The following is a 15330-nucleotide window of genomic DNA, read 5'->3' on the forward strand; positions in this document are numbered from 1 at the left end:
GCAGGGGTCCCAGCCTTGGGCAGCTGAGCCCCCCCAGCACTGATATGGAGGTTAAACTGTCTGTAAAGAAGGAAAGGAATCAGCCAGGGCTCATAGTGCTCTGATTTCTAGGAAGTCAGCAGCTGATCATTTTTTTTTTGAGGTCAGTGCAGTCTGCATGGGGAAAGGAAGAGTACAATGTTTGAGCCTCTGAAGGCCTCCCTTCTGCCCAAGGCAGGGTGGGAGCACAGTGTTGGTACACGAATTAATGAAGCGTTTGAGATGTTCCTTGTTTTGCCATCCCTTTGATTCCTTACCCTCTCCAAAGCAGTTTATTCTGCATGTTCCCCTCAGCACAGGCCCAGATCTTACCTACCCTTTGTGAGCACTCCATCTCCAGTCAAGATGCTCTAGCAAAGCACTTGGGCTGTGAGAAATGTCCTGGTATGTGGGAATCACAGCAGCCCATGCCCAATCCTTACGTGCCAGGGCTGCCTCCCCACCCATTCATTGACCTGCCTAGGGTGTAGCACTGCATCCTCCCGAGCTAAGGCTGCTGGGCCTGGGCAGCTCCCAGCCCACCTAGAAGCTGTGGTGGTTCCTTCTTTGTGTTTCTTGTTCATTTTTATGATGGTCAGGTCATCTGTGGGGTCCCTCTAAAGAACTTGGAGTTTTCCTTCTGAGAGGAAAGTTAAAACTTAAGAGTGTAGTGGATCAGGAGCAGAGCAGAAGGGGCTGGGGGGAATATGTATTGAGGAGCATCAGGGTGGCTTGAACTGCAGCACACTCTCTGTATGGAATTGTCCCCACTGTCAGAGTGGCTGAGAGCTGCCAAACAGAGAGGGACCTGGGGGTACTGATTGACAGCTGCCTGAATATGAGCCAGCAGTGTGCCCAGGTGGCCAAGAAGGCTAATGGCATCCTGGCCTGCATTAGGAATAGTGTGGCCAGCAGGAGCAGGGAAGTCATTGTGCCCCTGTGCTCTGCATTGGTTAGGCCACACCTTGAGTCCTGTGTCCAGTTCTGGGCCCCTCAGTTTAAGAAGGACATTGAGAGACTTGAAGGTGTCCAGAGAAGGGCAACAAAGCTGGGGAGAGGTCTGGGGCACAGCCCTGTGAGGAGAGGCTGAGGGAGCTGGGGCTGCTTAGCCTGGAGAAGAGGCTCAGGGGAGACCTTCTTGCTCTCTACAACTCCCTGAAGGGAGGTTGTAGCCAGGAGGGGGTTGGTCTCTTCTCCCAGGCAACCAGCAGCAGAACAAGAGGACACAGTCTCAAGCTGTGCCAGGGGAGGTTTAGGCTGGAGGTGAGGAGAAAGTTCTTCACAGAGAGAGTTGTTGGTTATCAGGATGTGCTGCCCAGGGAGGTGGTGGAGTCCCCATCCCTGGAGGTGTTCAAGAGGGGACTGGATGTGGCACTTGGTGCCATGGTCTAGTCATGGGGTCTGTGTTGATAGGTTGGACTCGATGATCCTCGAGGTCTCTTCCAACCTTAGTGATACTGTGATACTGTGACTGCAGGAGGCTCCTTTCCCTCTGCTGTAGACTGCTGAGCTCCTGCTCAAAGGCACTTGGCTTTCACTGCTCTGTAGCATATGACTTGAGGGGAATCCAGGCTGACTCAGCATGACCCTAGCTGGTGCTTTTTTAGTTTACTACTGAAAAGGAGTTTAGTAGATCCCTGTGGCTCCAAGGCCATAGAAGCACAGTGTGGTGTTTTATATGCTTCATGTTGAAGCAGTCACAGAACCATGAGAAGGGAACTCAGGAGGTCATTGAGCCCAACCCTCCTCCTGAGGCCCTGAGCAGGTTGCACAGGAACATGTCCAGGCAGGTTTTGAGTCTCCAGAGGAGGAGGCTCCACAACCTCTCTGCCAGTGCCTCATCACCCTCAAAGGATTTTCTGCTTGAGTTCAAGTGAAGCCTCCTGTGTTCTGGGGTGTACCCAGTGCCCTGTGTCCTATCACTGGGAAACCCTGAGAAGAGCCCAGCCCCACCCTCATGGCCTCCACCTTTGGATACTGATAAGCATTGATAGGATCCCCTCTCAGTCTTCTTTTCCAGGCTGAAGAGCCCCAGGTCTCTCAGCGTTACAGATGCTCGCAGTGGTGCATGAAGAGAAGAGCTGTTGGCAGTTGTGTCAGAGCACAGAGGCTGCTCTGCTGCCATGTGCTGCGGGCAGGCAGTACAGCAACTGACTCGTGGAAGGGGAGAGCTGAGCAGGGAGGAGGGCAGCACAGAGGTTCACCAGATTGTAGGCTTTGCCCCTAGTTACTTCAGTGTTTAATTGTTATTGTCCTGACTCTGTAAAAAGAATAGCTGTGACTGTAGCTGTCTGTTAGTAGCTTATGCTGCAGGGACCATGGTGCCTACCTAGCACAGAGAACACCCTGCTGGTTGAAGGAGCTGGTGTCCAGTCTCAATGTCTGGGCAGTGGACCATGAGGGTGGTGAGACACTGCAACAGGCTGCCCAAAGTGGAAGCCTCACCCCTGGAGGTTCTTAAGGCCAGGCTGGATGTGGCTGTGAGCAACCTGCTGTGGTGTGAGGTGTCCCTGGGCATGGCAGGGGGTTGGAGCTGGCTGATCCTTGAGGTCCTTTCTAACCCAAACAATTCTGTGATTCTGTGACTGCCTCTGTCCTCAGCACAGGGTGGTGGAGTTAACCACGGTGACTGAGTCCCTGCTGTGCTGCTCTCAGGTGTCCACTGGGACAGGGCAGCTCAGGGCTGCATGTGAGGTCCTCTCCTCACCACGCTGTGCAGCAGCCCTGGCCCACGCTGCTCTCCTTGGAACCGATAACCTCTGCCTTTACTTAAGTTTCTTGGCTCTCCCTTTCCAGTGCCCTACTTTGCAAGGCTGCTTGCTTCCTTCTAGGCTGTGGAGCTCTGCTTTGTTGTAATGGCCTGAGCTGCATTTCAAAGCCAAGGTAGTTCCTCTGGTGAAACACGACTCTCCAGAGGGCACTGGAGCCTTGAATTGTCTGCCGGGGGTGTGGTGTCTGAACACTTTCACACAAGTAATGCTTCAGTAGGTTTTATTTCATTCTGACTCGAGACTTCCTGGTGATCCTGAAGTGGTTAGTGAATGGCTTGATGAGTTTTAACCCTTAGTTCTAACCCTCCTTAGAGAAATACCTTCCAAAGTTCCATGGCCTAGAGGAGATTTACACCCCAGCATCCTTCCATTCCCAGGGCTGTCCCGTGCTGCAGCCTCTGCTGTGGTGGAGAAGCCTGTGTGAATGGGTCCATCAAGGTATCCAAAGTGGCAGGGTGTTCTGGGGGCAGTCTGACAGAGTTTGTTGATACCAAAATAGTTTCCACCATGAAAGATTACAGTGTCACTGCCTGGAAGTTGTGCAGAGCCCTTAAGTGCCAGTTCAGTGCTTTCCCAGGGGTCTGCTGCTGCTTCATTTGCTCTCCTTGCAGCTGCTGGCAGTGACCAGCAGTGTTTGTGCAGTCTCTGCTGTGCCTGCCAACTTGCTTTTTGGTTTGTTGGGCTTTTTGTGTGTGTGTGGAGGTCCATCCCCTGCTAGAGAAGTGAGGAACTGCAGTGTGCCTGCAGGCTCTGTAGTGAGTCTGGACATCCTCTGCTTCCCTGAGGGGAAGCTGTGAGCTCTGCAAATGTGCCTACTCAGGGTTGGAAACCATTGCCTTGTAGGCCCTGAAGTCCTTGCATATGGCAACCAAGTGGCAATTTGGAATTGCCAAAGCTGAAGTGCTTTATAGTATCATAGTATCAGTCAGGGATGGAAGGGACCACAAGGATCATCTAGTTCCAACCCCCCTGCCATGGGCAGGGACACCCCACACTAGATCAGGCTGCCCAGAGCCTCATCCAGCCTGGCCTTAAACACCTCCAGGGACAGGGCCCCAACCACCTCCCTGGGCAACCTGTGCCAGTGCTTCACCACTCTCATGGTGAAGAACTTCCTCCTCACCTTCAGCCTGAATCTCCCCACCTCCAGCTTCATTCCATTCCCCCTAGTCCTATCACTCCCTGAGATCCTCAGCAGTCCCTCCCCAGCCTTCCTGGAGCCCCCTTCAGATACTGGAAGGCCACAATGAGGTCACCTTGGTGCCTTCTCTTCTCCAGACTGAACAGCCCCAACTCCTTCAGTCTGTCCTCACAGGAGAGGTGCTCCAGCCCTCTGCTCATCCTCCTGGCCCTTCTCTGGACACCTTCCAGCACCTCCAGATCCCTCTTGGAATAGGGGCTCCAGAACTGGAGGCAGTACTCCAGGTGGGGTCTCCCCAGAGCTGAGCAGAGGGGGAGGATCACCTCCCTTGCCCTGCTGGCCACACTTCTCCTGATGCAGCCCAGGATCTGATTGGCTTTCTGGGCTGCAAGTGCACATTGAGAGCGCCTGTTGAGCTTCTCCTCCCCCAGCACCCCCAAGTCTCTCTCCTCAGGGCTGCTTTCCAGTCAGTCCCTGCCCAGCCTGGATTTGTGCCTGGGATTGCCTCCACCCAGCTGCAGGATCCTGCCCTTGGTCTTGTTGAACCTCATGAGGCTGGCTTGTGCCCACCTTTCTCCTCCTGTTGGCCCACGGTCGTGTGAGAGCATCTCAGGGACAAAGTGGGCACTGATCAGGATGAGAAACAGCTCAGCAACATAAAGAATGCCTTTGGGTTTGACTTGGCTCAGTTCCAGACACAGACCCCTGCATACATCTGTACAAAGGTGTGGACAAGTGAGGAGGTCTCTTGGAATGGGAAGCCATCAATAGCACACTGGAGCAGAACCAAACCACAAATGCACAGGTGATGGAAAGGGTTTGTAAAGAGGGGGACAGCTGCTTGGAGTGCTGTAGGAGAACTGCTGCATTCAGAAGGGAGCAGGGAAAAGGAGAACAGATGCATGTTGTGGGAGGGCATCAGCAGGGACACCTTCCAGGTTGCTCAAGGCCCAGTCCCACCTGGCCTTGAACACCTCCAGGGAGGGAACAGCCACAACTTCCTTGGGCAACCTGCTCCAGCATCTCACCACCCTCACTCTACAGAATTCCTTCCTAATACCTAAACTAAATCTGCCCTTCTTCAGCTTACAGCCTGTCAGCTGGTGCATGCTCATGCTGATGTGTTCCAGGGGCAGAGGGTGAGCAGAGAAAAGCAGCTCACTGCTCTGTGCAGGGCTCAGCCTGGCTCTCTCCTAACGCCCCTCTTATAATGGTGCTGGCTGGAGCTGTTTGTTTAAGACAAGACAGGCCAAGCCCTTTGATGTCTACAGGGCCTTCCTAGACTAAATAAAACCAAGCCAAGCCTGAAAGCATCTTTGGATGTCCCTGCTTGGTATTTTGCTTTAACTGAAGTTGTGGGGCCAAAGTTCTGAAGCTGGTCTGGCAGTGAGGTTAAGAACAGCTCTGTTAGTGAAGTCCTAAGGCTCTTGTAGGCTACAGCTTGTTGGTACAAAGTGGAAACACGAGCTTCAGAAAGCACTGACAGTGTAAGGAGGTAAGAGAAACACCCTTAGGTGGAGAGGGACAAGCAATACAGAGCACTTGCACCAGGGCAGTGTTATTCAGCTGGACTCAGGTACTTGGGTTTGGTTTCTTCTCCTGTGTTGGGTTTCAGGCTTTGGTATCTCCTTCTCCAGTTACTAATTCCCTCGTGGTTCGTGTTGGTGCAGTAATGACAGGGCAGAAAGAGGCTCCCAGCAGAGCTCTTCTAAGTGGTTCTGTTCCCTGGAGCTGGCAGTGGAGTAGCTGGGTGCAGTGTAGGTCAGACACCTGCTCCTCCTGCAGAGACCCTCTCACCTTTCTTCCAGCCCTGCAGAGTTTCCAGGTGTCCTGTTCCTTCCCCTCCGGGGGAGGTAGTGCTGGAACCATTGCTCACGTCTCGTGTCCTCCTTTCCCTTCGCAGGGGACAGTCTTTACTTTGGAATCTGAAGAGGAAGAGTACCCTGGGCTCATTGCAGAGGACAGTAATGACATCTATATCCTGACCAGCGACAACTCAGGACAGGTGAGCCCCCCGGAGTCCCCCACGGTGACCACATCGTGGCAGTCGGAGAGCCTGCCCGTCTCCCTGTCAGCAAGTCAGAGCTGGCACACAGAGAGCCTGCCAGTCTCCCTGGGACCTGAGTCCTGGCAGCAAGTGGCCATGGATCCTGAAGAAGTCAAAAGCCTGGACAGCAATGGAGGGGCTGAAGAAAGGAGCGAGAACAACTCTTCCAACTCCGATATCGTTCACGTGGAGAAGGAAGAGATACCAGAGGGGATTGAGGAAGCAGCGGTGTCTGCTGTCGCTGCAGAGACCATGCAGGCAGCGTTTCCAGAAACCCTGACTTCCCTACAGGAAGGGAAAGCTGCAGCTGGAAGTGCTGCTGCTGCTGGAAGAGCACAGCCCTCGGCTCCGCCGCCTGCCAAACAGCAGGAGAAGGGGAAGGTGGCCGAAGAGCTCCTTCGACCCGAGGTCCCCGCGCTGAGTAAGCCTGCCCCAAAGCTAGCCCCGGCAGAGGGAAAGGCTGCTCCAGAGCCTGAGAAAACGCTGCTGCCAGGGGACAAAAAGGTGGGGAGAGAGGGGCGCTTGGAAGAGGAGGAAGAGAAGCCCCCCGCGGCGGAGGAGAAGCCGCTGCTGCTGGCGGAGGGGAAGTCGATCCTGCTGTACGGGGGCGCCGCCGCCGTCGCCATCCTGGCCGTAGCCGTGGGAGTAGCGCTGGCCCTCAGGAAAAAGTAACAGAGCTCTCTGGGGAGGAGGAGCAGGGGGGAGGGCAGAGAGCACAACCCCACTTTTGTAGCTGTGTTACCCACAGGGTGAGCTGCCTGCTGTTGAACTGGACGTTTGAGTCGCTTCCTGGTGGTGGGTGAGGTGGTCCCCAGGCCTCCAGCTCCGGGCAGCCGTGTTGCAGTGGAGCTGGGGCAGGGCCTTGGGGTTTTCTTCCTGACCACAGCCCAGGGCTGGTTTTTTAAAAAACATATTGAAAAAAACCCAACAATCTGCAGACTGAACTCAAGTGCAGGTGCTGAAGGGGTGCTCATACTCTAGAAACTGGAACAGAGACTCCCCAGGGGAAGGGGAGGGCCAGCTGCCGCCAGCCCCTGGAGCCTGATCGCTGCCGCAGCTGTGCTGTCTCATCCCTTCCCGGCCTGCCCCTGGCTCTCCCTAGCCACCATTAGCCAACCTGAGTGGTGTAGCGAGAGGCTGGGCTCCCTCTTCTCTCTGCTTCCTCTCAGGTACAGCACTGCTCCTCGTGACCTTGCAGGTTCCTCCTAAGCCCCCGTGGGAGAGTGCTTTATTCTTACCTCTTTGCTCACACTGGTTCTGGCCCCTTACCTGTACTTGAGCCCCATCCTGTAAAGATGCTGCCTCTCTATAGCTGTATTATCTCTGAGCATCCTGGTGTTCCTGGGGGGGAGGTGCAGGACAGTGCTTTGGCTGCCTGGGAGGGTGGGAGAGCCTCTGCTATTTGCTGGTTTGAGAATCCATTTGCTCCACTCCTGCCTGCCCACCTTACTGCCAGCCCGGAGCTACCAGAGGTGCGAAGTTCCTGCTGCACACGGGGCCCTTCCCAGCAGGACTCTGATGCCTGGGCTGTAGTCAGCAAAGATACAGCAAACCGTGCAGAAGTGAGGCCAGTGCCTCCTGTGCAACTCCAGGGTTCAAAGCTGTGCTGTCCTGTGTCACCCTGCAGTCTGTTTTGTCTTTGCCAGGTTCAGCACAGAGCAGATTTGGTCCTAACCTGGTCGTGGCTGTGACAGGTTCCCAGATCCATAAAGCAATGGGTTCAAGTAACTGAGCAAAGCAGCACTAAGCATCACCTCCTCTGTCTGCCTGTCCCTGCCCTGTTCAGGGACTCTGAGTCTGCCATCAGCTACATGTGCAGGTTCACAAATGATGAGAACGTTATTGGCAAAACCTAACTCCCTGTTCCCGCAGGCACAGCGCTTCAAACCTCCTCAGCTGCGTGGGCTCCACCCACAAGCAGATAAACCCCACCCTCTGTCTGTGTGTCTGTCTGTCCTCATCCCTGCTGCTGCTCTGTGGGCAAGACCTGCAGGCTTCCCAGGCACAGCCGCGCTGCCAGGTCGTGCTGGCAGCGCGGCGTAGAGCTGAGGGAGGCAGGTGGAGGGAACCTGGGACACTGTAAGCAGGGAAAGGGGAAGCTTACTCTCCATAAAGCACAAAGACAAGGTCCTTGATCTCTGGGTAACCTTAGCTGGAGTACATCTCCTCATGAGCCTTTTTGCTTAGGTGAGCTGGGAAGGAAGAGACACTTAACCTAGGCTTTATTTTAGGCTATTCTTGCTATGCTTTCCTCTCCCAGGATGCTGGGAAGTCAGAACCTGGCAGATAGAGGAATTCTTTGGTTCAAGCAGTTCTGGGAGTGGAGCTGTTGAGAGACCTGCTTGGCTTTTTGGGCTGTGTGTGTGTGGACTATTAAGAGAAAGGCTTGCTCTGTCTGTGCTGCTGCTGTGGACTGAACTCAGGTGCTCTGCACCAGGCTGCTGCATTTTCCATGAACAAAAGGTAGCAGGTTGGCCTTAACAGGAACTCTACACCATGATACAAAATGGAACTGGCTTCTGCTGCCACCTCCTGGGAGCACTGCTGGGGCTCCCTTTGCTGGGACCCCCTCACACGATGGACTTGCCGGTGTCTGCCTTCCCACTGCTGCAGCTCTGGCCCTCACAGGAGCTGCCATCAGCTGTAGAGGAGAGGTGGCCTTGCTCCTTGTGTCACCAGTGTGCACAGCTGTTTCCAGTTCTGCTTCATGTCTTGTGTTGCAGCAGGGTTTATCAACAAGTGACAGGCTGGGAGGGTACCCACTTGGTTCTCTGGGGCAAGGGCTGCTCTACTGCCCAGTAAGTCAGCACAGGCCTGCCTCTCACTGCTTTGCTGGGGATGCCAGGGACCAGCTCTTAACCTGACCTCCAGCCTCTCCTCACTGATGATGATGATGATGTACCTACCTGTGGGACATAGCCCCTCTGTAGCCACACAGTGAGTTACACAGCAGCACCCACCTGCACCCTAAAGCAGAGATGGCTTTTGTGGGCACTCTGGCTCACTGGTGCACAACCTAGGGGCAAGGCTGTTGTTCCTTTGGCTCTGCTCTGGAGTGTGGGAGAGAGCTACAGGACAAACCATTAAATCCACACTGTCCTGGGAAGCAGTCACCAGCCCCACCCCCTGGGGCATTAAATACAAATGATCTTCTGTCACACCCAGCAGTGAGAGGGGGGCAGCAGTAGCAGCTTTGTTTTGTTAAGCATTCTTGTGGTGGGGCAAAAGCCTTGAGTATATCTCCTGTCTTGCTACAGTCAATGGAGCAGCAGCTGGGCCCTAGGTTTTGCTTGCTTGGTCCTTTCTTGCTCTCCTTTCCATGGCAGGGTCTTACAGAGTTGACAAGTCAGCAGGCACCTGTAGCCCTCCCCACCCCCCTGCTGTCATGTTTAGAAAGTTTCTTGTATGCACTGCTTTCCTCTGGGAACACTCCACTGGCTCCTGGCCTCCAGTAGCTTATGGACTTGAACTCGACTGTGCTCAGAGCTGGGATAGGCCCTGTGGCAGTCACCAAAGGGTGGGCAAGCTCAGGCTGAGAGTTCTTGCAGACTGGAGTGCCAGGCTGATACTCTAGGTGTGAATTAGAAAAGGGAAAGGTTTGGGTTTTTTCCTCCCCCCCCCCTTCAAGTGTATGATAACAAATCCTAAACTGCAGGGGCTAACTGCCCTGAACCATGTGGTGCAGCCTCTCTTCAGTGGCTTTCTTGCAGCTGGAAGAGGAAGGGCAGGAGCTAGATCCTGAACTAGTGTGAGGTGTCCCTGCCCATGGCAGGGGGGTTGGAACTAGATCCCTGAGGTCCCTTCCAGCCCTGACACTTCTCTGATTCTGTGTAGTCACAAAAGGGCAAATAGAGCTACTCTCACTTGTGTTGTTATCCCCTTCCCAAAAGTGCCTCAATTTCTGTCCTCCAGTGGCCTGTACCTTAACACAGTATCTACCTTTGAGCCATTCTTCACTTTACCCTTGTCTGCAACTGAGATGCTCAAACAGCAGGGGACTGGGTCTAGACAAGTGTTAAATCCTTCAGGAACTGCAGCAGGTGGCTTGCTGAGTAAGGAAAGCTGTGAAGGAAAAGGCTTCCAAGGTGAAGGTGCAACTTCGATTTCAGCTGTGTGTAACTAGGCTGTGCTCAGTGTGGCTGAGAGCTGGCCAAGGCCTTTCTTCATTCCTAGGGAGCAAAAGCTAAAACTCAGAAGCCCTCTGCTGCGTGTAGAGGGAGAAGTCCCTGTGCTTTGGGAGAGCCTCTTGGCCTCCAGCCTCCTAAGACCCTACAGCTGTGGGGCTGTAGTTGGCACAGCAGCGCCAAGCTGCTCAGCTAGGGCAAAACAGGAACCTTCCTGGGCAGAGGCAGCTTGAAAGCTTGGGAGTGGGGTGTTGGTGGGCTAGATGGATGCTGAGTAGGGGTTCTCAGGGTGATAGATACTGCCAAAAGATACTGCAAGTAACTTAGATCTAAAACAGTAGATGTGGGCCAAAGCTGGAGCCAGGAAAGCAACACTCCTGCAGCCTTTTGTGCATTCAGAAGTGACTCACAGGGCAGCTGCCAGTCTGAAGAACAGCTGCCAGCACAGAGCCAGAGGATGAAGTGGCTGCTTGGTCTCACCTGGTCCCCAAGGGTCACAGCTGGTTTTGGTCACCAGGTTAACTTGTGGCTGGAGGTGAGGTGCCTGTTGTGCTGCCTGCAGTTGGGGGCTTTTTTTCCTAGCCTGCTTCCTGGAGAGCAGTTACAGGAACCCATCCTTGCTGTTTGCGAGGGCTTGCTCTTTTCCATCCTGGGCTGGGAGAGCAGTGCTCAGGCATCTGCAGCTGAAGGGCCAGGGGAAAGCTGTAGTGCTGAGTGCTCTCGCACAGGGCAAGTTCTGTTTCTTTCCTCCTCACACAGGTTACAGCTAGGCTAAGACTTTAGTCTGTAGTTTTAAAGTAAGCAATGCTTTCTAACCATCACAAATGAAAAGCTTCATTAGTCCTCAACAAGCAAGAGTGAAGCTCGGTGGGTTTATTCATGCTAAAGATGACAGCTGACAAAATCATCCCAGGCCCTAAACCTTCCCTGTGTTAATGTCAGCTGCAGAGGTGAGACAGTACCAGCAAAGCCCTAGGAAGCAAAGAGCTAGAGGTGCTTCAGGCTCTCTGTCACTGAGCAGAGCACACTCCTGCTGCAGAAGCTGACTGTAACTGCTAGATGCTTTTCCTGTGGAGTGGGGGTAGGGGAAGGGGTGAACACAGTCCCAGCTGCCAGCAGCAGCAGACACAGACCATAGGAGTAGTGTCTGCTCCAGGTTCCACAACAGGAGAAAGTCTTTCCCAGTGCAACATGGAGAGGTGAGAGACAGCCTCTCCTAGACCTGCTGCAGGCAGAAGCTGTGCATGACTTTACTTTGGCTTGGTCTGCTCAATTTCAGCTCTAGGAAGGTTACAAAAGCAGTATTGCTTTGACTCTCTGTATGCATCTGTGCTTCCAAGTGCAGGCTCTGTGTTGCCATTTAACAAACCAAGGGGGGGATATAAAATAAAAGCCACCACTCCTTGACTCCAGCAGAGCCTGGTCTCGTGGTCTGCAGGGGCTGCTCTAGGCAAGTGTGCTGTTTGCAGCTGCTGAAGGGAAATCTCCTGCAAGTGCACTTGGCTGGGGAGCGAGAGCTGCAGCAGTCTGGCAGGGGTCAGCTGCAGTGCTGGCAGTACATATCCAGAAGAACCACAACACTGCTCAGATCCATCTCCCTAAGTTGAACAACTTCATCACTTTCTTTCCTACTTGGAGCTGACCCTCTCTCAGTCTCTGAGGTAGGCTGACTTGCTTCCTCCAAGCTAGAGGTCTATGGTTATGCTGTAGAAGCGGGGGAGCTACAGTTAGCTTCCAGTGGAAGCTGCTTTTGATCTCCCTGCAGTATCTGCAGGGGAGGGAAGGAACCCTTTGATTTGGATAGAACAAGCTGCAGAGGATGCATCTTACTGCTGTATCTTTAGGGGGTCCCATCCCCATTTTGAACTTGCATTCTAAGCTTTCATTCAGGTGCAAAGCTGAAACCCCCTCAGACCAAAAGAACGCCACTTGATTTGCTGAGTAGCAAAGGCTGATGGGACTGACTCTGCAGCAGGCACAACAGGGGATATCTTCTACTAGGCTTCCAGTGGGTGTGAGCAGGTAGTGATAGAATACAGGGACTTTGGAGTGTGTTCTCAGGAGGCTTGCCTGGGGAAAGAGCCCCTGCCTGCTCCTCACGTCACCCCTTACCCAAGGAACTGGTCAGGTACAGCCCTCTTGGGGAAAACTAAAGCTTCTCGTGCCATTTGGGTCATAAAGATGTTTCTACCTTTCAGAAGAAAGTTCTTTCCAGTGTCATTGTTCTCTATTCAGTTGAAGTCAAGGGGTATGTACATCCTTCCCTCTGCTACTGGGACACTGCTGTAAGACCATGCCCCCAGGTTGCACTTTAATAAATGGTACAGTTTTCAAAAGCCAGCTGTAGCCTCTCTGCTTCCCCCCCTCCCCCCTCCCCTTATGCCAGTGCAGACCCCAGCAAGGGGCAAAGGAAGCTCAGAGCTGTATTGCCATCAGAACTGACAGTTTTATTTAAGTTAAAAACCCCCACAAAATATTTACATCATTTCAGAACTTCTGAAGCAGCTGCACCACAGGTGAAGCCTTTGTGTGTTGGCAGGTGTCTCAAACAACCCGAGTCAGCTGTGGTTCAACCTGAGATGGGGTGGTAAGAGATGCCAGGGGTTCCTCCTGAGCCTCTTCAGAGCAAGATACTCTAAAGCTAGAAAGTTTTTTCTCAAGCATATCCAGGTTGTGGTCCCTAAAAGAATTTGGCCTTCACCTACTCTGCCTAACCTTTCCTTTCTCAGTTTTATTGTTCAAGCACAGGATTATGGCAACTGACACTGAAGCAGCTGTACCTCAGCCTTCCCTGGCTCCCTCTTGTTGCCATCTTCTCTTTATCACAGACCTGATTCCCCCCTCCCCACCTTTGTGACCTGTGTTATCAGCCACCCATCCGACAGCCTGAGGCCTTCCTGGGAACAGTAAACACTTGGCATGGCTCAGCCGTAGCACCAGGAGCAGGGCTGGGAAGAGAATAACTAAAGCAAAATGCCAGGGCTGGGTAGGGACAAGAAATAAAAACACCTAAACAGAGGGCAGGCTCTGAGCCCTCAGCACTGTCTCTGGGGGCACAGGCCAGGGGCTGCACTGTCTGCTACTGAAGGGAAAAAAAAAGGGTAAGCACTACTTGGGGTACTGGCAGAGCTGGCGAGCAGCTCACACTACCATCACTGCTGTGCTAGTCAAAGGCCTATCTATGAAGCTCTCCCTTCCCTTTCACAGCTGTATCCCAGAAGTTAAGAACACAAAAAGTAATTTCATACATCCAAGGAAGGCAGAAAGTCTTCAGGAATCCACATTCCCCACAAGGGCTGGAGCTCAGTCACGCAGCTGGACAGAGAGAAACAGAAGCGGCGTTAAGAGCAGCAGAGCCACCCCCCGCGGCTCCCGGGGAGGCTGAGCAGCAGCAGCAGCTGCGGAACCCTGCCGCAACTCTGCCACCTGCTGTGCTGTGCTGCGCCGCCGCCGCCCCCTGCCCCCGCCTGCCGCTGCTACAGCCTGGGGGCTGGCATCGGGGGAACAGCCTGGAAGAGCCGCTGGAGGGGACTGCTGTGAGCTCTGCCCCGCCCCTCCCTGCACCATCTGCTGTGGCAGCGCTCAGGCAGCGAGGGCCACTCTTGCCTTACACCAGGGACTGGTCCCTGTGGGAACTCAGTGCCCTTGTGCTGAGTGCCACTTCAAGTGACACTGTGCCTTGCTGCCTGGCAGGGAACAGGGGTGCTTTGCAAGGCATCTGCCCAGTCTGCTGCCACAGGGTGAGCTGAGCCTCTCTGCAGGGTGCTGCCAGTGCTGTCTGTGGCACAGCTGCAGCACAGGCCTGGCCCACAGAGCCACAGCACCCCACCACTAGGTCACCACTGATCCATGGGGCCACAGCCCTGACCGCTCTCAGGCTTGTTCCTGAGAGGTATCTAAGTGTAACTGTGTGTGCATCCTCTCCCCTCTCCTGACACGTTATTGAAGGTGCAGCCAACACCACAGCCTCTGCCCTGGCTTGACTGCTAGCTCTTTAGTCTCCCCAGCTGTGCTGCAGCTCCAGAGAACAAGAACAGAGCCACCATTTCCCATTGGACCATTTCTTATGGCTCCTCTGCTGGTGCTGCTTTGCAGGGGGGCAATACCTTTCCCCTTTCAGTTCTGTCAAGTTCTGGGCAGGTCAGGAAGACAAAAGCAGAGACCTCAGGCACAAGACATTTGGGAAGATGGAGCTGTCAGAGCTCTGGGCAGGCCTTCTTCTCTGAGAGCATGATTAAACCAAGTCCTATCAACACAGCTCCCTGCAGAGACTGCAGGGAGGAGAGAAGCAATCACATCTTTCTCTGCCCTGCAGAGGAAATGCACTGTTCACTGGCTGCTGAGAGAGCGGGATAAGCAGAAGCTGTGGCATGTCCTCCCTCACACCTCCCTCACCCAGCACACCAACCTCCAGAGCTCCACAGGAACTGACCTTCCCACCAGAGCACTACAGGGATACCAGCTGAGCACAGGCAGCTCAGAGCCAGGCCCACCAAGAGGCTGCTTGTGACTCTCCCTGAGGTGCCTGACAGCACTCACCAGCCTGGCAATGTAGTTGTGGAGCTGCCGGTTGATGTAGTTAACCGTGGTGCTGAAGGCACGCTGCAGGAGGGAGGGCATTGTGTTGGCAATCTTCTTGGTGAGGAGCATGGCCAGCACCAGCATGACCTTCTCCCGCTCCAGGTCCGAGGGCATGGCCTGCACAAGCCCCTCCACCGCCTCCGACATGAGCTGGGTTATCTCCTGCAGGGAGAGGAGAGAGGACCTCAGTGCAGCAGCTGGAGGTTAGACAACAGCTCTGAAGGCCCTAAGCTCAGCTGGGTGGAGTGTTTGTCCTTAGGATCTCTGGTGTCAGGTCCTGCGTGCCTGCTGCTCACCACAGGGGTACAACTCGCACAGTGTTAGCAGGGGCTGGCTGTGTGCTTGGCACTGACCAGACAGCAAGCTGTGAGACCCTTTGGAAGTGCTGTGGCTCCTTAGCTCACAGCCTGGCAGTAGCCTGGATGGGTGATCAGCTGGGAAGGCTTTTCTAGGTGGCATCTCCACCTCTGATGCAGTTGCCACCTGTAGCAGTGATACACCTAACATGCTGCACTGCTCTGCAAGGGTAGCACTTTGAGGTCCTTTGTGTTAGATGTCCTTTTTCTGCAAGGACTGGATGCACATCTGGATCAAGAGCCACAGGTTGCTTCCACAAAGCCTTTTTAGTTTGGCCTTCAGGAGAGCAAG

The 15330-nt window shown here is 54.1% G+C and overlaps 2 protein-coding genes across 7 annotated transcripts in view; one reads left to right on the top strand and one right to left on the bottom strand.

The window, feature by feature from the left end:
- The window catches only part of BCL2L13 (BCL2 like 13), a 61185-nt gene extending 48748 nt beyond the window's left edge, over positions 1 to 12437 (top strand). For all 3 annotated transcript variants that reach the window (XM_068141841.1, XM_068141840.1, XM_068141842.1), the window contains one exon: positions 5834 to 12437. In XM_068141841.1, coding sequence (XP_067997942.1) covers positions 5834 to 6649 — 816 coding nt within the window. In that variant the 3' untranslated portion in view covers positions 6650 to 12437. The remainder of the gene's footprint in view (positions 1 to 5833) is intronic.
- Positions 12438 to 12527: 90 nt separating this feature from the next.
- BID (BH3 interacting domain death agonist) overlaps positions 12528 to 15330 on the bottom strand; it is a 29807-nt gene continuing 27004 nt past the window's right edge. For all 4 annotated transcript variants that reach the window (XM_068141845.1, XM_068141848.1, XM_068141846.1 and 1 more), the window contains exons 6-7: positions 14641 to 14844; positions 12528 to 13416 (exon numbers count right to left, since the gene is read on the bottom strand). In XM_068141845.1, coding sequence (XP_067997946.1) covers positions 13405 to 13416; positions 14641 to 14844 — 216 coding nt within the window. In that variant the 3' untranslated portion in view covers positions 12528 to 13404. The remainder of the gene's footprint in view (positions 13417 to 14640; positions 14845 to 15330) is intronic.

The sequence above is a fragment of the Melanerpes formicivorus genome, unplaced genomic scaffold (assembly GCF_026170545.1).
Source record: "Melanerpes formicivorus ecotype bairdi unplaced genomic scaffold, bMelFor1.0.p_v2 SCAF_8, whole genome shotgun sequence".
In the NCBI taxonomy this organism is placed as follows: domain Eukaryota; kingdom Metazoa; phylum Chordata; class Aves; order Piciformes; family Picidae; genus Melanerpes; species Melanerpes formicivorus.